The following is a 20,919-nucleotide window of genomic DNA, read 5'->3' as shown; positions in this document are numbered from 1 at the left end:
CAATGGGCCGAATGGCCTCCTTCTGTGCGCTTCTATGTCTCTATACAAGTGATGGGATGTTAGGGGCCTCTATAGCTTAGGTTACAACAAGCTTATGACCCATTTCAACACTTGTTTTTACATGTCATTGGCGAGCCTTGGGTCTTCGTTTTCACAGCAGGAATCCAGAATGTGATCCCTAAAGCGCTATCGAAAATCCTGGAATCCCATGTGATGAAAATGGAAATGAACTTTGTCACTGTAAAGCAGTGGTCCTGGTTATAGACCTATTTTCAGGGCTGTCTTCGAGTTGCCCTTTTTCTTTGAAGCTGTTATCAGCTTATGCAAGTTTTCTAGGTTGGCATATGTGAACCTGTTTTGCTCAAAATGTTACGATATAGCGCACTATTAAAAAAAAACATACATTAAAAGAGCTTTCTTTGAGTATATGCTACATATAACTATCTCTGGGAGAGCAAGCCGGTCTTGTCAAAGGGGGCTTGATTCACAAATAGCAACATTGGAACAGGAGTAGACCTTTCAGCCCCTTGAGCCTGTTCTGGCATTCAATCAGATCATGGCTGATCTGTATCTTAACACCATCCCACCTTGGTTGCCTAACTTTACGACCCTTAAAACCCTTGCCGAAGAAAAAAAAATTGTCAATCTCAGCTTTGAAATTTTCAATTGACCCCCAGTTTCATCAGCGTTTTGAGGGAGAGTTTCAGATTTCACCTGCCAGTTGTGTGAAGAAATGCTTCCTGACATCACTCCAGAATGACCTGGCTCTAATTTTGAGGTTATATCTGCCTTGTCCTGGACTTGCCCACCTGGGGAAATAGTTTCTCTGTATCTACCCTATTAACTCCTTACACCTCAATTAAATCATCTCCTACATTCAAGTAAATGAACAGAGGCCAATTTTCAGGTGGAAAAGTAATCCTTAAAAGTAGAAATAGAAAAGGTACAAATCAATGGCTAAACGATATCTGAAAACAATTCTGAACATGTTTTTAAAAAAAAATGGAAATCAGAAATAAGAAAGAAAATAAAGGGGGCAGCAAATCCCAGCTGAGCAACTGAAGGTCAGGGAAGTACTGAAACTCGGGTTTCAGGCCTTCGAGACAAGTATATGCCACAGACAAATGTTGAAGGCATTGGTAATACCATGGCGACATTGGTTGGTAAGTTTGATTTGATGGTGAGTTTTATAATTGGTTGTGTTTATTATGTTTTACATTTTATTTATACAGCTTTATGTTCAGCTGGATGTAAAGTAAAATCAGCATCAGGAGCCCTTTTCAGAAGTGAAATCAGCAATGTAATTAGTTGCTTACTTGTGGGATCTACCCTTCAATGAAGCGGTATGGTTAAGTTGCTCAGTTTAACCAATGAGGGACTTGTGATACTTGGGGTTCTTTACTTGCTATGCACAGATTTAATTGCCACCCCAAATTTAGTCTGATGCACTATTTTAACTTAAGACACTAAGGGGTAGATTTTAAATTTACCATTTAAACTTGAGAGTATTGGGCAGGTGGGGTAGTGGTGGTGGGAGATTGCAAAACACACTTGCAGGCCTATTTTAACTGCTGGGCCTGGCCTGCATGCTGCCAGTCAGTTGCCCGCCCTAACCAGGCAGAAGATAACAGTGGCTGGGAGGACGGGAGTGGAGGTCTGGGCAGTCGGGGGCCACTGGCTAGCACCAAATGAAGGCTCGCCGGCGAGCAGGTAAATTGCAGGGACAGCATTTCGGTAGGATGTTGCGGGTGGTGAGGTGGAAATCTGGAGCAAAGGAGGCCACGACGTTCCTCATGGGGCTTGGAGGAGCACTGGCTCCACAAGGGAAGCATTCCCACTTACCTTGGAGGGCCTCTTTGTCCTCCCCACAGCATTTTACGGAGTAGGAAAGCTGCAGCAGCTTATCCAGCGAAGCCCAGGTCATAATGCATTCGGGGTCTCATTGATATGATGGGACAATAGTTTGTATTAATTTGTGAGGCACCTGCTTGCTTTGAGTGGCACTTCAGCGACATAACTACAGTGAACAGTTAAAATGATGGGGATTCCAGTGGGAACAGGATGATTAGACTGTATACTATATTGTATCCAAAGAGTAGGAATAAATGGGTCTTTTTCTGAATGGCAGGCAGTGACCAGTGGGGTACCACAGGGATCAGTGCTAGAACCCCAGCTATTCACAATATATATTAATGATATAGATGAGGGAATTAAATGTAATATATCCAAGTTTGCAGATGTCACAAAGCTGGGTGGGAGTGTGAGCTGTGAGGAGGATGCAGAGAAGCTCCAGTGTGATTTGGACAGGTTGAGTGGGCAAATACATGGCAGATGCCGTATAATGTGGATAAATGTGAGGTTAAAAGGGGGAGGTGCAGCGAGACCTGGGTGTCCTTGTGCACCAGTCACTGAAAGTAAGCATGCACATGCAGCAGGCAGTTAAGAAGGCAAATGGCATGTTGGCCTTCATAGCGAGAGGATTCAAGTACGGGAGCAAGGATGTCTTGCTGCAATTATACAGGGCCTTGGTGAGACCACATCTGGAGTATTGTGTGCAGTTTTGGTCTCCTTATCTGAGGAAGGATGTTCTTGCTATGGAGGGAGTGCAGCGAAGGTTCACCAGACTGATTCCTGGGATGGCAGGTCTAATGTATGAAGAGAGATTGGGTCGATTAGGCTTGTATTCGCTAGAGTTTAGAAGAATGAGAGGGGATCTCATAGAAACCCACAAAATTCTAACAGGCTGGACAGACTAGATGCAGGAAAGATCTTCCCGATGGCGGGGGAGTCCAGGACCAGGGGTCACAGTCTAAGGATAAGGGATAAGCCATTTAGGACTGAGATGAGGAGAGATTTCTTCACCCAAAGAGTGGTGAACCTGTGGAATTCTCGGACAGCAGTTGAGGTTAAATCATTAAATATATTCAAGAAAGAGTTAGATATAGTTCTTAGGGCTAATGGGATCAAGGGATACGGGGAGAAAGCGGGAACAGGGTACTGAGTTTGGATGATCAGCCATGATTGTATTGAATGGCGGAGCAGGTTCAAAGGGCCAAATGGCCTACTCCTGCTCCTATTTTTCTATGTAAAGGCCCCCCCACCCGCACCTCCCCATTCCTGCTCGGCAGCATGGGCTAGTATTCCCCTTTAAGTTTTGTTTGGAGAAGGAGTCTAGTAATTCGAGTGTTGGCTACTTTATAAACAACTAAAAAGGTTTTCGCTTTTGAGACATTTTTGTCAAGTCTTTGAGTTACTGGTTCTCAGTTGGGCACTTGATGGAGCTTGGGAAAAAACTTGCTATCTTGGATGGTTGGTGAAAGTTGACATATTACTACCCTCACAGCCCTTTGGAGTGACTAACATTTCCTTCCTGGTGGCTGGTGGAGATGGGCTGGTGAGACACTTGTAAGTGAAAGATAGGAAAATATTATTTTTTATAATTATTGATATATTGTAACTGACCAGAATGTCAGTCATTTATCGCCACCAACAGTCTACCAGAATGCCATGGTTTTTGGCTCTTAATTCTGGCAAAGTGGCATAATGTGAGGTGTAACCTCTACCTGCACAAGTCCGTCAGACGCGGTAAAATATTAATCGCTGTGGAACAGCGGAGCTGACTTTACACATCTTGTTGACACCTCTTTGTGTTGTGTTGTCTTTTTTTCCTGGATTGCGAGTTTACACATTTACCACAGAAAGGATTGAAGTTGTGTTACTCATGGAGTATTTTCTATTTGTACTAACAGTGACCAATAATGATCAGGATATGAGTCTCAGGTCATTGCCAGGTAAATGAATCAGTGGGGATTATGGAACCTCCTTGTTTCGTATCCTGTTTTTGCGTGGAGAGGTTTCTTTTAAGACTTAAACTGCAAATATTTCTCATTCTATAAGATAAGTAGTTACATGATGGGCATTAAAATTTGAACATACATTAAAGCCGTGTCAAATAACTTCATAAATGTTGACTTATTCCGATGATATTTATGGATTCTTATATCAACTAAATTTGTCAGCACCAACAATTGGTTGGTTAGCATCAACTAATAAAGAGCAGACTTGATTTTGGAATTTAAATTTGATCATTTTTGAAATTCCTATTTACCTTGCTGTTTAAAAGTTTCTGTGACCATATTGTTTAAATTTAGCTAACTGCATTTCCATAATTTTTTTTGTCACCTTTAATACTCAGTCAGACCCTGGATTCCTTTCAAAATTTGATATGCTAAGAACTGTCTGTATTCTATTGTGCATATTGATTAGAAAGCACAGTGATTTTCCCTGTATTCTAATTCTACTGAGTAATACGGAATTGGGAAATTGCTGGCTGCAACTACATTAATTTTGCTAAGAAGCTGCAACAAATGTTGAGACACAAAAATAATTTTTAGATAAGCCTATCATAAGTATTCTTAAATTGCAGTGGAAAAGATTGGTTTTAAATCTCTCTTTGAACGAATCCTTTAAAAAAAAATGAACTTTGCTGAAATGTTAAAAGCAGACATTTGAAGGAGGATGCTTGGTATATTTATCTAAGTATTGTCTCAATGTCCGCTTTTAATTTGATGATTCTATAGTGGAGGTGTTTTTTTGCTTTATTGCTCATGGCATATTTGTGTCCTCTTAAGTGTGGCTTTTACTGAACGATTTCCAATGCTGACCAGCAAGACAGCAACAAGGTCTGTTTGTACAACATATAATGAAACTGAAACAGAGAACCAGACTTGCTACATTATATCTAACATTTTATTTGGCAATATTTTAATTCATTGACTTTTATTTATGTTGCAGGTTAACACAACGGTTCAACTTGTACTAGTGGCTGCATCACTGGCAGCTCCAGTTTTTCAGTATGTGGACAGCGTGTTCCTTCACACTTTATGGTGAGATTGGCTGGAAACATTCTGCCCCTTTCTGAGGCATGAAAATAAGAAATTTATAGAGCTCCTTTTACTATAGCAGAATGTCCCAATGCATTTTCTAAAAGAGACAGTTTGATCACCATGCAAGAATTGGGGAATTTTGGAGTGGCTGTTAATCTGGGCAAAGAGTAAGTTGTGAGGAGGTGGTGGGAGGTACAAGCAACTGGCGAGGCTTATGAAGAGAATTTTCGAATAGAATGAATACTGTGTCATGGTAGAGAATGCACAGTTGTCCAGACTCGAGCAGAGGATGCGAAGCACAGCAGAGGCTGCAGGGCCAGAGTTAGAGTGGGGTGATAACGTGGATGAATCTGTGAATAAGTAGAAGCATTTTGAACTATTTGACATGGAATCCGTGGAGGGTAGAGAGTACTGTGGTGAGCTGGACTTAGTACACAGTAGGATTCATGGAGTGACTGTATTCTATTACACAGCTGCCATGTTGAAAACTGGTCTGTTCATAACAAATACTACCAGCCATTCGCTTTATTAAATAAATTGTTTTGTTTTATTTGAGGTTTCCTTTTTGAAGCATAGGACATGAGGAACTGTTGCAGTATAAGATACTGCCTTATATCTAAGTAGAGATTATCAACCTTGCAAGAGGTGTCATTTTTATTACTTAACTATCCCACCCCTCCCTTCCTTGACTGAAAGTAGGGCTGGTATCTTAGCTCCTTTTTAATACCAGATTCTCCTATGGAATTTTTCCTCTGGCATAGGTTGTTCATCTGTCAGGTAATAGGCTCAAGCTGCACTGGTTGTTGTTTTTGGAGGCTTCCAAGCTTAAAACAAAGTGTGGCTAAGTCCTACTGTAAGTCAATACCAGCTTGGTGTCTCCAGTGCCAGTTTCTGGATTACTCTATATAGATACTCCTGGATGTACATGAAACCTACATTGAGGACACTCTGATGGCATGGACTTGATGGGTCGAATGGCTACCTCCTGTGTTGTAAATAGATGTAAATAGATGTAAACATTGGATGCAAAATGGTGGATTTTAATGGGAGGAATATCCAGTATGTAATTAAAAAAACAATAAAGCTGATGAGAAGTTTTCCCTATCATTTTCCTTTGAGATATATTCATCATGTTCCCTCTTCCCCCTCATATTATAGACCATCTCTAGCTGATTGTTGAGGCAACCTAGCCTCAGTCAATTTGACTCTTAATCAACATCTAGGAAGTACATGAAATAGCCCACCAATTTATTTTACCTCTTCCCATTTGCAAGTGCCTGACCTTTGGTTGGAGTTCTGTTGAAGTGACCTGACCTGAAAACTGACCAGGGATTGTGCACAAAATGATTTCCAGTCTGCACCGAGTTAACTGATCCATGTCAAGACAAGTTGGTGTGTTATAATTGACCCTGCATTTCTGAGGTAGAGGAAAATCAGGTCAGAATTTATTCAAATTGCTGTCACTTTGGGAAGTCCTGAGGTCATGAAAGTCACAGTATAAATGCAAGTCCATCATTTCTTTATATCCAGTGACCATCTACTGGAAGTGTGTGTGCATGTGTGGATGTTGAATGGGAACTAAATCAAGCTTAGTTTTGATACGATGTGTGTTGGGAGTCTGGCTTCTGTGTCCATGCAGTTAACCAGTACTGGCTGTCAAAATGTCCCCTGCTGAAGATTGTTAATTAAAATGTCTTCAAAGTGTTTGGATTGCAATGTGGCTAGTACACGGAGCCTATGATACTTTGTGTACTTATTTTAGAAAGGACAATAATGAGCCCAATGGAAGGTTTTAATTTTGGTTAGTTCCATGAGAAATCAAAATTAATATCTGTGATTTTTTTATAAACTGTGTCCTTATGTTATAACAGGCAGCTGATTTCCCCCTCTAGTTTTGTACCTTAAGTGTTGAACTTATTGCACGTCCATTTCTTTCCATTACTAATAGTCATTGAGTCTGTGCATCTGATTGCTCTCTGATTCAGTTTTGCGTATGCTGGATAGGAAACTGTATTAATGAATCGAGCTTTGCAGAGTTAGGCTGGTTGATGGCTACTGTGGCAGCATTTTGAGATGTGCTTTCAATGCTGATTCATGGGAGTTTCCAACTTCAGATTGTTCCCTCACATTGTCAAGTGAGGTTGGCACTGAGAATGAGAGGAAAAGCCTGCGAAAGTTGACTGGTGGAGAGAATTTGTACCTTGCATTGTGTTGCAGGAGGTTATTCAGAATGAAGGAAAGTGGCTTGAAAGATGGAAAGGGTCCAAGAGAACAAGCAGTTAACCATCATTGCACATAGCTGAACAAAATAGACAGGATCTGCCAGGAAGTGGAGTGATGGAAGCTGTGAGTACAGAGAGACTAAATTAGTAAAATAGTTTGAGTGGGAGAGATTGGTAGGAGTGCAGTGCTGAAATGTTACAGTTTGATGATTTAGTGGTTTAATTTTAATTACTTTATGATTTGACATTTTGAAAGTATTTTTGCTGCATGGGAGAAAGAATATGTACAGCAAAATCTCTCTGATCCAGTGATGCCCACACTTCCCAACTCAAAAAACATTGTCAACTGTAATAATGGATTTAGCTGTGCAGTGTTATGTCAGCTGACAGATACGCTAGCAGCATTTTGTGTAGTTCAGACCATTGCTCATGATCTATTTATCAATGGGAAATAAAAGAGTCACTGTTCTCCTGGTTAAAAATAAAATTCAAGATTTTTGTATATCTTGTTATACTTCTCTTGTAATATTACAGCTAGTTTTATTTTCCTACTTTTTTGATTTTTCATTATATGTAATAAAAACTATACCTATTCAAAAATCTCATGATTACACTTTTAACGTCTGATACATAATCCAATAACGTTTATGTTTGCTGTGTTATTGGATCAGCTTTTCACATTGTGGGCTGAATTTTACCAGCCCCTCGACATCGGGGGTCGTGGTGGGTGGGGGGGGGTGTTTGGGGATGCCGTCAAATTCTGCAGGGAGAGGCTCGCCTCAAGCCCCGATGCCGGAGAAGGCCCTGCTGCATTTTTCCAGCGGCAGCGGGACCTCGGTGTGGCCTCCCCCACCACTCGGCGGCACTCCAATTACCATATGTAAAGTGCTACTTACCTTTCCTGATTATTCATCCCGCTGCCTGTTGCTCCACACTTTTTTGCATTTTTCGCTGAACAGGTGGCTGTCACGTGCCGTCCCATTCACAAATATGAAACCAAGATGGGACAACAGTGCAGGTAAGTCTGGGATGATCGGGGTCTCAACTCTGCATTCTGAAAGGGAGGTGTGAGTGGTTCTGGGTTTGCTGGAGAGAAAGCTGTGCAAGTATGAAGGGAGGTACTGTGTACCCTCCCTCTGTAAACGGTGTATGCTCTGCGTCATTGTGTGTGTGTGTGTGTCTGTGTCTGTGTAATGGCCCTCTAGTCGCCCTGTGTGTGGGGCGGGTGCCAGACAGGGTAGGAGCGTTAAGGTTGTATGGATGGTGGGTTACATCGATGCAGCTGGTAGGATCTTTGTGGTCATGCTGTGCCACACTGAGTGTGAGCTAAGATGGGCAATGCCATGCCACGTCACATAGTTGATCCATGAAACCACCTCATGTACCCGTCAACACCAATGCCTGCGTTGTTAAAAACCTTTGAATAAATGAAGGATGCAACTTTATTTATCACATGGAGATGGGTATGACTCATCCTAGATTGTGTGATCCCCTTCTCCCGAGGATCCATAAGCACTACAGGTAAAACCAACAGGCAGGTGCAGCACACGTAGATGCCCCCGGTTGTGAGCAGCAGCCCCCAAGGGGAGCTCACCACTATAGACTGTCAAGCATCTACAGGTCCCACATGACATACCAGTGGATGTCAGAGTGCCGTGTTAGAGGTGAATGCGCATGTACAGAGAGGTGGTGACACATCTCTCTGCCCTGCTCAACGATGGCCTGCAAACTATGGGCTTCGGTGGGCATCCTATGCCTGTGGTCCTCATAGTGGCAGCGCCTCTTAACCTTGACGCCTATGCAGCATTTAAGGGGCCCACCGGACACCTCTGTGGGGTCGCACACTCAGCAGTGGACTGTTGCATCATGGGGTCACCGATGCCCTGTACCGGAGGGCCAGTGAGTATGTACACTTCAGGAAGGACCCTAACAGCCAGGCCCAGAGGGCCATTGGTATCAGCACCAAAGGTTCAAGGAGTCATAGTCTGCACCCATGCGGCCATCAGGCCTCCTGCCAGGCTACCAGCTGCAGACTTTACCTTTATGGGATTCATCTCAATCAAGGTACAGCTGGTATGTGAGCACTGGAGACGCTTCATGCAAATCCTTACCTGTTGCTCAGGCAGATGCCATGATGCCTGGATCCTGCACCAGTTCCAGCTGCCGCTGCTGTTCACTGAACTGGCTCGATGGAGGCGTGCCTACTTGGAGACAAGGGATACCCCTTGCAGACATGGCCCCTGACACCAGAGAGAGACCAAAACACTGCTGCACAGGAGAGATCCAACACCAGCCACAGAGCTACAAGAGCTGCCACTGAGCAGACGATTGGCATGCTGAAGAAGCTCTCCCATGGCCCGGATAAATCGGGTGGTGCCCTGTACTACGAGCTCCTTTATTTGCTGCTCGCTGCCCTCTGCACAACAATGCACCCAGTAGGGGTCAGGCTTGGCATCATGATGAGACACATCAGCAGGATCCCTCCTCGGACTATGAGGACACTGAGAACTTACAACAGAAAAGGCGCAGGGGAGGGCAGAGGGCACCCGGGTTCTGCTTGCAGGGCAGGCAGCAAGCTAGGGATGCACGCCAGTGGCTTATCAGACAAAGGCTCTCTGTTCCATAGGAACTGACATGAGCCCTGCAAGCCACACAGCACCCTCGCTCACTTGCTGTGCAGCAGTCCACATCTGCAACATCTTTGTCTAAACCATTAGAGACTGCAGCAGACTGAACCATTGTCCATCACTGCATCCGTGGAGGCACACTTGAGTAACGGTGGCATGGCAGTGATGGTATTGCATACATTGGCATCCTGAAAGGCCAACGACGAAAAGGGATGAGACATTAGTGGAAAATACTGGCACACATCATTCACATAGAAAAAGGACACACATGTTGGTGAAGAACATTTAGTGACAAATGTATTTACAATGCTTTGACACTCGTGCATTCTCTTTTGTGTTAATGTGTTTTCTTCAAATGCTTGCGAGTGCCCATTGTTGGTGCTACCTCAGCGCTAGCAGCCTGACTGGAGGAAGGCTGCTGATCTGATTGCCCTTTGGCTGTGGATGACTTCGACGATCGTCCTCTGCACACACGAGACCTGTAGAGGCCCAGCTGGCTGGGGGAAACCTGCATCAGCGCAGAACTCTGCTCAGCTGTCGTGGCTGCTGGAGCTTGACTCACTGGCAGAGGGGCTGGCGTCCACATTAGAATCACCCTGAGGGGGGACCCCAGATATGGCGCACTGGCTCACCTCCTCCATATCAGGACTCATTTGAACCCCTCTGCTCTCCCGGGAAGGACCAGGGGCAGAGACAGTCTCCATGCCCCTGGTCCTTCTCTCTAGCCATTGCTGAATGGATGTCATGAGAGCAGTGAGGGATTGCAGCTCAGCGTATATTAATTGATTATGGCTCACCACGAGGGCCGCTGCCGCCTCAATGGATGACGCCAGGCCTGGGACATGGCAGCTGTCATGGCCTGGATGGACTCCCCCATCATCTGCTCAAAGCTGTGCCTGGCTTGTGGCATCTCCGCCTGCTGTTGCCAGTACTTATTCATCAGCTCCAGCATGCCCTGTGCTGCCAACATCAGATGGTCATCATTAGCCTGGGTCTCAGCATGGACCTGGCCACTCACATTCCTCCAACTGTCAGAGGCCTCGGCTGTCGCAGTCTCAGTCAGCTGCTCAAGCGCGTGTGCAGTGCTCTCACCAGCTTGTGAACCAGACTCTAAAGCCCAACGGATACCCACCGAGGTGGCTGTCTCTGCGCTGGTGGGAGGTGCGTTAGTGTCATGGGATGCTGCTTCCTCGGAGGATGGCTCTTCCTCCGAGGTGTGAGAGGCCACCCACGTAGACAGCGTCAGCTCTGAGCTTTCACCTGGAAGATACAATGGGAAGAGGACATTGTCAGTCTTAATGTAGAACATTTCAACGTTAGAACAGCATTGCATCACAGATCTGAAATTCCACATTGATCATCGTTCATATCAATTGAAATTTTTTTCACCATGGACCCTGATGTCCAGTTGACCAAATGAGCGCAGCAACTGGCTTGCTGCTATCTCCAGGGCCTCCTCCTCAGCATCTGTGAGCCTTTGTAAGTCTGGTGTGCCTCCATCAATGCAGATAGCCTCCCTCGAATTGTGGGCCCTCTTCGCCTGGAGGAGCAAGGAGACAGATATTAAGGATGGCATTTCAACAGCACGACACATGCCTGGAGGGGTGCTGGGCACAAAGGTGGGGGGTGCTCTGTGTACACTACTGAGTGAGCCACTCGTGTATGTGCCATTTTCTGAGCACCAGACAAGGGTAAGTTCTGTCATACATTGCACCATTCATGTCACTTCTTTATTCCCTGTCCAACCTCCCTTTCTTCGGCATGGCAGTGTCACACTTGTGCCACTCTGTGTGAGAACACCCAGTTTGAGTGAAGCCCTGATGTGAATTGGCACTTACTCTTGCAGTTCTTAGCAGGTTGTTCATCCTTTTACGGCACTGCACCCTATCGCGGTGGATGGCCCCACGGCTACTGACCTCCTCTGCCGCCTCCAGCCAGGCTGCCTTGGTCAGGTGGGAGGGCCTCTTCCTACCCTTGTGGGGGAAGAGGACTTCCCGTCTTGCCTACACAGCCTGGAGGAGAGTGGTCAGGGAGGCATCACTGAACTGTGGTGCCACTCTGCCATGTCTTTCTGTCTCCATGCAGGTAAAGTTATCTTGGAAGTAATGGAGCAATCTCTGCAGTCCTGCTTCTTCTGTGTCTTCAGTAGGTGCAGGCATAGCTGATGTGCTGGCTGCCCTTTAAATAGGACCCCAGCACATGACCATCAGCTGTGTTGGCATCCAGCACACTGCCAGGTGCCCCCCCCCCCCCCCAAATGTAATATTGGGAGGGGGGGGGCACGCATTGCTGCAATGATAATGAGCCCCCGCGCGCAATATGGCGGGGGCTCAGCGGCGGCACTTCCGTATCGGAAGGCCGCTGAGTTCAAAACACACCTCCGCGATGTGCAGCATGCTAATAACTATTTCATTGGGCATTACTAGGTTAATTCATAGCTGGAAAATGAAGCTTTATGATGCTGTCTGCTATCTGAGGTTTATAGGCTTGACTATGCGATAAGACTTGGTATTTAAGACTCCTGAACATCGTCCTCCTGCAACCACAAAATGTGAGCAAGGGTCCTGCATTTTAACAGCCAACTGTATCCCAGTTATCTCGTACCATGCAGTGCAATATCTGAAGAATTTCCATGAACAGGGAGCTGCAGTTTCTCGCCTGTTTACGTGGAACTGAAATCTGGGACAGCGGTGCAACATATCTGCATTCTTTAACCTACACATAAGCCTCCAAACACTAGTGAAATTATTACATTTCAGAAAGAACTATTGGATCATTGCAGTTATCTCGGATATTCATTGAATACCATTATTGCTTTTGAATATCAGTCTCCAAATGCTATACTATCATTGATGTTTCTTTGCACTCTGGTCTTCGGTGAATTTTTAAATGTAGGAGTTGATAGTTTAAAGTCAATCTCGGTGATTTCTGTACTTAATACATTTTCTTTCAGAAAAGGTGCTGCTGATTTTGTGCAGTTACTTATGGTGATTTATTATCCAGTTATAAAAGTTAGTAATCCCACTTCCTGGTAGATAATCACTTAGGATGGAAAATTACCTGAATGACAGCCAGTAACTGATACAAATGGTTATCACCAGCTGACATTTTACATATTTTTAAAAGACTGTCTAAGTTTATGGTAACTATAGGTTTGGGAAAGTACTCTTAATTATGTTGTTTGAATTTTGGACAGAAAAGTTGGATGTTGGATTGTAAAACATGACCTTTGCTTGTGTGAAATAGAGCTAGATTGTACACAGGCACAGAGGAAAGTGTGGGACTTGAAAAAACTTTTCAGTCTAACTGGCCTGTTCCAAAAACTAATGCCTCAATTATCCACTTACTGCAATATCAGTCAAATTATCCCTTAAATGTTCCCATACACTGTGTGTCCGTGGACAGTCTATGCTATATATATTCACCACCTTCTGAGTAAAGCACTTGAATCTAAATTGTGCACCTTCCCTTCTCTAATGCCTAACCTGAACCCATATCCGTCCCAATTCTAAAGCTGGTGGCAATCTTGAACATATTATCATGGCACAATTTAGCTATATTTTTAAGGATCTTAAATATAGCTCCCCTGCAACTTCCCTTCTCCAGACTAAACAATCCCAGGCCCTTCAAGCTCTCTTAATAGCTTGTATGCTTTAAGCCCAGGGTGTAAAATCTTTTGTCTTTGTGAACTGCATTGTTGTATACTATGGAGCCAGAAGTTTAAATTCATGTTCACATTAATTTGCATATATCTCATTGTTGATACTAATAGATCTTGATGTTCTGATTTAGGACATCCATTAATAAGACAACAGCTCTAGAAAATCCTTTCCAAACCCACAAGCCCACAAAATTCAAATAGGATAAATCTGCCTCAGTTTTCAGTGAAGAAACTAATAAAGGGGAAGCTAGCCAAACATAAGGAGAACAAACAAAAACAAGAAATGCTGGAGTCACTCAGCAGATCTGGCAGCATCTGTGGAAAGAGAAGCAGAGTTAACGTTTCGGGTCAGTGACCCTTCTTCGGAACTCCGAAGAAGGGTCACTGACCCAAAACGTTAACTCTGCTTCTCTTTCCACAGATGCTGCCAGACCTGCTGAGTGACTCCAGCATTTCTTGTTTTTGTTTCAGATTTCCAGCATCCGCAGTATTTTGCTTTTATATAAGGAGAACAAATCTAGGTGGACTGCACCTGTAGATACTCAAAGAAGCTAGGGAGAAGATAGTAAAGACCCTAGTATCCATACATTAAAGTTGAATAGAAAAAGGAATAGTTCCAGAAGAGTGGTGGGAAGAAAATGTAATTTCTATCTTCAGAAAAGGCGCTAGAACTAATTCAGGGAACCATAGATTAGATAGCTTAATGTCAGTGGTGGGAAAGATACTAGAATCTTTGCTAGCATCTGGAGATGGAGAATATAATTTTAAAAATAGTCTGCATGGATTTCTAAATGGAAGGCCAAACTTAACTAACCTTATTGAATTTTTGAAGTTACATGAGTAGACAGTGGGATGTAGTGAATGTGGTATACATGGAGGTGCCACTTGTATGGGACTCATGACCTAGGTCAGGGTGTGTGGAATTATGGGCTAGGTGGCAGAATGGCTACAAAACAGAAAACAGAGGGTAGGAGTTGAGGGAAATTTCTCAAACTCAAAGTAAAACGTGCTGGCATTGTTGTTTATCATGTGCATTATTGATTGGGACTCTAGAATTATTGGTATGGTGTAGTCCAGATATTATCAAATTTGATTATATTAAATAAGGTGGAAGACAGCAACAGGTTACAGGAAGACACACAGGCTTGCAGAATGGGTGAATAAATAGAAAATGAAAGTCAAAATAGCTAACTGTTCATTTTGATAGAAGGAATAATGGGCCATTTAAGCAGCTGCCTAGGCCCTAAGCTCTGTAATTCCTTCCCTCAATCTCTTCACATCTCTACCTCCCTCCCTCCCTTTAAGACAATTGTTCAATTCTATGTCTTTGACTGAGTTTTTGGTCACCTGTTCTAATATCTCCTTATGTGCTCAGTGTCAAATTTGGTTTGATGCTTCAGTGAAGCACCTTGAAATGATTTACTAGTTAAAGGAGCTATATAAATGCAAGTTGTTATTGTCAGAAACTCAATGGGGTTAGAGGAGCAGAGATCTGGAAATATAGATTGTTAAAAGTATGAACACAAGTTGATTAGTTCATAAAGAGTGCAAACTTTTATATTCTGTTACATCCAACCAAATAGAGCAGATGGGGCTGCAGGTTAACATCTCATCTGAAAGACCGTACTTCTGACAGTACAGCTCTCCCTCAGTACTCCACTGAAGTGCCAGCCTCTTCAATATTCAATACAGACATTGTTTAACTAGCTCTTTAAGGGTAACTTCTGCATGTATCCATGTATGTACAAACTTGCATATGCTTTCCTATAAAAATGATGCTAGATTCATCATGAATTTTACTTTTTTTCTCCATACACCCATCACGTCTGTGCTCACTGAGTTACATTGGCTCCTGGTCCAGTAATGCTTCAGGTTTCAAGTTCTCATCTTCGTTTTCAAATCCCTCCATAGTCTCTCTCCTCCCTATCCTTGCAGCCTCCTCGAGCCCACAACCTCCTAGAACTCTGCGTTCCTCCAACTCTGGCTTCTTGTGTGCCGTCTACTTTTTTCAGCCCGCCTTTCACCTTCAGCTGTCTAGGCCGAATGTGCTGAAATTCCCTCCCTAAACCTCTGTGCCTCTTCACCTTTTCTCTCTCTTTCCTCCTTTAAGACACTCCTTAAAACCTACCCCTTTAACGGAGCTTTTGATCACCCACCTTTAATGTTCTAATATCTCCTTTAGCTTGATATCAGTTTTTGTCTGATTATGCTCCTGTGAAGTGCCTTGGGGCATTTTACTATGTTAAAGGTGCTATATAAATGCAGCTTGTTGTGTGCTTTTTACTATTAATGGAAATCTTGCATGAGTTCTAGATTAATACATTTGAAACTGCTGTAATGTTTAGTCAGTAACGGTAATGATCAGATGCTTGAAGCTGATTATTGTAGACTTTGTTGTTTCAGGTACGTTACAGCACTGACAACAGCAGGATCTGCATACAGCTATTACCTCCATGGCAAAAATGCAGTGCAGGTTTTAAACAGGATGAAATAAAATAATGTGGTTGAAAGTTGGTCAGTGGTGCCTGGAAACAGTAAAACAAGCAAAGGAGGAACTGGACCTTGATTTCTGTGCTGAAAAGACATTGATTAAAATAATGTAGATATCTGTGGAATTTTTTCCTACACATTGTGAATTTAATAAAAGTGAAAAATTATAGATTTCTTACATTTATGGTTTTAATATTTTATTTGCACTTCATGTAATAAATTTAATTTCAGACACAATCTGCGCAGTCATCATTTGCACGTCATCCAAATGATGTATATTACTCAAGCTCTTAAATAATGAGTAACATTTGTTTTTTTTTAAATCATGCAGTATTACTTTTTCGTAACGTGACAGTCACAGGTGGAGACAGTTGATACAGGGTGGAGTACATTTTCTGTGATGCTTCACGCACAGAGGATGCAAAATTCTTTAAGAACTGGAGCTTTACAGTGTGCATCACACAAAGGGACTTTTGGTTGCTTTGCCTTTAAAGCTGCAGGCCAGGATTTTCTGCTTATGTATTCACCACCCTGTGCTTTTCCCCATTTATTTTAATGGACAGAAAAATCACCGCCTAGCAAGCCGAAAGTCCAGCCATAGAGTCGAAATGCTGTATATTTCTATATAAACTGATCTGCAGTGCTATTGGTAGGAGGTGGGGATGATTGAGTGGCGTTGCATTTGTTTTGTTTCTCTAATGTGCTTCAGTTTTTTTTTTTGCCTGTCTTTCACTTGTTTTTCTTTACAGAAGCACCTTCTACATTAAATCTCTTGTAGTTACCTTATTTTTCTTAGTGTCCTTAATACTGTTTCCTCTCTTTTAGATGGCATTTATGTCTTGTTTATCTTGTATGGTGAGGTGTTGTGTTTCCTTGTTGTGTTTCCCCCCCTGCCCCCGTGTTCAGTAGTAGTGTTGCACTTCTATGGGACACTGAAGTATTCATAGTGTTTTCGCACTGTTACTTCCAGCTTGATCCTGCTCTGAATTTTGGCAAGTTTTATGAACGCACCATCAGACTTGTTGGTGAATTGAATTGCAAAATGTGCTTATTTTAATTTTAGGGATTTGGGTTGAAGAGTTTCATTTTTAATAACAAAACCAGAGACCAGATGAGTTTTTTAATGCGGCAAGTTCTTTTGATCTGGAATGTGCGGCCTGAAAGGGTGGTGGAAACCGATTCAATAATAACTTTCTAAAAGGAATTGGATAAATACTTGGAAGGGGGAAAAAATGGCAGCGCTATGGGGAAAGTGCGGGGAATGGCACTAATTGGATAGTTCTTTCAAAGAACCTACACAGGTACAATGGGCTGAATGGCCTCCATCTGTGCTGATTGATTCTATGATTCTATAGGTGGCTGCAACGTTGAACTGTTAGGAATCAATACAGAGACCAGAGGAATTGGGTGAGAGATCAGAAGTGAGTCATGCTCAGGGACGAAGAAAATGACAGTTTTGTGAATTGGTCTAAGGTCCATTCAATGTCAGGTGAGCAGAATGGCTGGGAACAGGAGCAACAACTCATCAATTTTACTGACTGCAGCCAGAGTGGATGAGACTAAAATCTGGGAGGGAGAAATTAATTATTCAGTCACTTGTTAAAGGAGATTGAAACCTTTTCAATTACTAATTCTAATAATTGTTTTAAAAACTTTCCTAAAATTTATACACAGTTTCTAACTCTTCATTTCTGATTTGTTTTGAAAATTAGGAAGTAAAATTTACATAAAAGTTGAGATGGAACAATTGGCATAGGAGCTGATCAGCACCAAGAAATCATCTTAGAATAAATTTGCCTATAATTATGACAGGTATGTGCTGATGTACTGTTTTTAATAGCAGATCTCCTTTTACGTTGCACACAAAAATTCAGAGTAACTGCAAGTTGAGGAGAAGTGAACATTACAAGTGATTGAATTTGGAAAGAAGTTTGTATGGGACAGTGAGGGATGTGCTTTTCATTGCTTCCTTTACCCATTGCAGCCAGATAAGTTGCAAGCTCCCAGAGCTGCAAAGCTAAGTTTGTGCTGACAATTGTTTCAAATTCTTGAGCATTTCAAAGTCCAAACACCAGAGAGATAAATGGCCAAAGATTCTGCTTTTGTGGTTGAGCCAGGTATGTCGATCAGGGCACTAATATTCTGCTGTTCTTTGAATTTTTAAAATTTCATCTGAACCACTGGAACAAGCATATGGGACTTCAAACATCTCATCAAAGGACTTCTGATATTGCAATACCTCTTCAGTACTGGACTGAAGTGACATCCTAGATAATGTACTCCAGTCAGATAGTGGAACCCAAATCGATGACATTCTGATTCAGCAGTAAGAGTCCTACTAATTGAGCCAAGGCTGACACACAGTCAAATTGGTAATGCTTCAGTATCAAAGCATTTTATTTTAATATAAGTACATAAAATAAATAAATGTTTGCTAGGTAGAGTTAACTATCGAATTGCACTTTTTTTTATGGGAAGTGGGGAAAGAGGCGTTAATTTTGGGAGTTCCTACACTCAGTTCTGACTTTATATTGGACCCAGCTGCAGTGGCTTTCTCTACATCAAAGAGACCTTTGAATAACATAGCAAGGATGCAGGTTAGGTAAATATAAAGCTAAAATATACTTTGTGAAACAGTATTATGAAATCTGGTACATAACACTTTGAGAAAGAAAACTGGTGAGCACACTATTAATACAATTGCTACTGGAAGCTATCCTTGAGCATATCATGTGCATGCGGTGTAGCTAGCTCCTTGCTAAAAGTCAGTGGTGGTATTTCTTTTCTGTTTCCCATTAAAGGAACGGTTATTATTGACAAAAGTGGCATGGTTCTCTTGTTACCCAAACAGGACTGTGATTGTCTACAGAAAGCATTCTGGTGTTGCTGGCTGCTCGCAGTTTCCCAGAATTTTGTATGACATAATTTTTAGTTGATGCAATTATAATTTTGAAAATGTGGCTTTTTCTCTGTCAGTCCTTTGGAGTCTGAAAAAGATCAAAAAGTTGAAGACATCATTAGGTACAAATTAAGCTGTTTATGATGCTGGCAGTGAAAGAAAACTTTGTGTAAAACTTGTACAGTTGAGAATAATATTGCTATATCTGAGTAAGCAAATATCTTGAGATTCAGATGACAAGCTAGTTTGCAAAAGTTGATCTAATTTGAACCTTAGATGTTTTCTTGTAATCTCTGCCACCTAATTTTCATAGTGCAATACTCCATGTAACAGACAACAAAATATAACATGTCATTGCTAGTTGAAGTATAGATACTAATATACAAATTACATAAGTCGCAAAAATTGCTGTCTTTCCAGGGATTCCACAAGCCCTACCCATCCCCCAGCCCCAAAAATGGAGTTAATTAACATTTAAATATTATGAAGGTGGGCTCCAAGGCAGTAGAACATCTTGAGTACAAGCCAGCTTGATGAAATTGACAAGCACTATACTCCCTTGAAGTGTTACTATCTGGGTACACTGAAATGTACATGCTGTCCTTTGTGGTTTAGGCTTTTGGTTAAACCAGAGTTCTAATTCTGTAGTAAATTTAAATTGTGTCAGTAGCAGGATTGGAAAATTGCACTGGATATTTTCGAGCTTTTCATGAGCTGAATAACAAATTGCCAGGCTACAAGCAACACCGGTGTGCTGCTCCCTTCACCTCCTGTCACGTCTTTATTTGGCTTAATGCCACTGTGATTCGTTATAGTCTCGTAATTCTCAACGGAAAATTTGGGAAGGTTCTTTTTCCAGTGCCGGTCAACAGTTAAAAGAAACCTCTATTTATTTTTAAAATAAACTTTCCATCAAGTCTATTTTTACTCTACCCACAATGTACTGGACAAAGAAATATAACCTCCAACTGTGAGCATCTTGTGCTACAGAACACTGCATAGAAGATTTCTTCATAAAGTATTTAAAGGTCTTATTTATGAGCCAAAATTTGTGAAAAGTTACATATACAGTATAGTTGCAGAGCACAAGCTGATTACAAAGGGCATGGAGTTCTTTCCCTACCCCCCAAAGTCATTGATTTTGGGGGGGGGGAAACTAGTCTTACAAAGCGATCCTCATCAAGTCTGTGCATCCTATTAAAAATTAGCATTTTTTTTGAGTTTGCAACTTTAAAATTTGTGATTATTGTGAATGTTCTTTTAAAAATAACCAAATAATTTGGAATGATCCTGGTGCAGGAAGGATGAGACTGACTGGCTTCTTTCCAATTGACTGCAGTTTTGGCTCAGTCATTGCAAGCCTTTCCCCACAGTACACAGTATAGTCGATGCCTGTTCTGGTTTTCTCTTACTATAATGTTTCCAACTTCATGAAGGTTAGCAGTGGTGGTGGTTGCTCTTTAATGTTTCTTGAATCTTTCTGTGCCTGGTCTCATTTCTTCAAGAACCTGCTTGCTTCCAACCCCATAGCATCTTCCCATGGAGATAAGACATGAAAGCGTGAAAAGGAGCAAGACATAAAATGAGCCAGAAAAGGGGAGAGAGTAAAGCTGAAGGTAAAGAGCAAGCCGGAAAGGTGATGAGAATGAACCAACAAAGGAAAAGGGAGTGAGCCATAAAAGAAGAAAGAATACAAACCAGAAAAGGGGTGAGGGAGAAGGAGGGCACAGCAACCAGGCGAAAGAGAGACAACAAGGAAAGGAGACTGGGATGAGTGGCATTGAGAGACAGAAAAGGACAGACAAAAAAGGGAAAGGGGGAGGCAGTTAAACAGTAAAGATTGAAGCACAAGGGGAGAGTGTTGAAAGAGGAAGACAGGAGGGAAGCAGGACTCTGAAAGGGAAGGGAGAGATGATTTGTTTTAGACTTACCAATATCCTTCACAAGAGGGAAGTAAGAAGCCAAGAAGTTATTGGTGGACTGTTTGCAAAAAGCTGTTTTAACAGTTATTTTGTTGCTCACTTTTATAGTCGAGGATGACATCTTGGGTTTAATTCTGACTTCATGCTTCAGTAGGGAGTCTAATAATTTAAAATTAATGAACAGAAAATCATGGTTGGGGTGCCTATTTCCT

The 20,919-nt window shown here is 42.3% G+C and overlaps 1 protein-coding gene across 2 annotated transcripts in view; it reads left to right on the top strand.

Annotated features, from left to right (window-relative positions):
- crls1 (cardiolipin synthase 1) overlaps positions 1–16,064 on the top strand; it is a 73,063-nt gene extending 56,999 nt beyond the window's left edge. The window contains exons 6-7 of one of the 2 annotated variants that reach the window (XM_068044368.1): positions 4,795–4,886; positions 15,800–16,064. In XM_068044368.1, coding sequence (XP_067900469.1) covers positions 4,795–4,886; positions 15,800–15,890 — 183 coding nt within the window. In that variant the 3' untranslated portion in view covers positions 15,891–16,064. Of the gene's footprint in view, positions 1–4,794; positions 4,887–15,784 lie in introns of both variants that reach the window. The other variant, XM_068044369.1, reaches the window with a different exon arrangement.
- The last annotated feature ends 4,855 nt before the right edge of the window (positions 16,065–20,919 follow it).

Source organism: Heterodontus francisci, chromosome 13 (assembly GCF_036365525.1).
Source record: "Heterodontus francisci isolate sHetFra1 chromosome 13, sHetFra1.hap1, whole genome shotgun sequence".
Taxonomy (NCBI): Eukaryota; Metazoa; Chordata; class Chondrichthyes; order Heterodontiformes; family Heterodontidae; genus Heterodontus; species Heterodontus francisci.
This window is presented reverse-complemented; position numbering and strand designations above follow the sequence as displayed.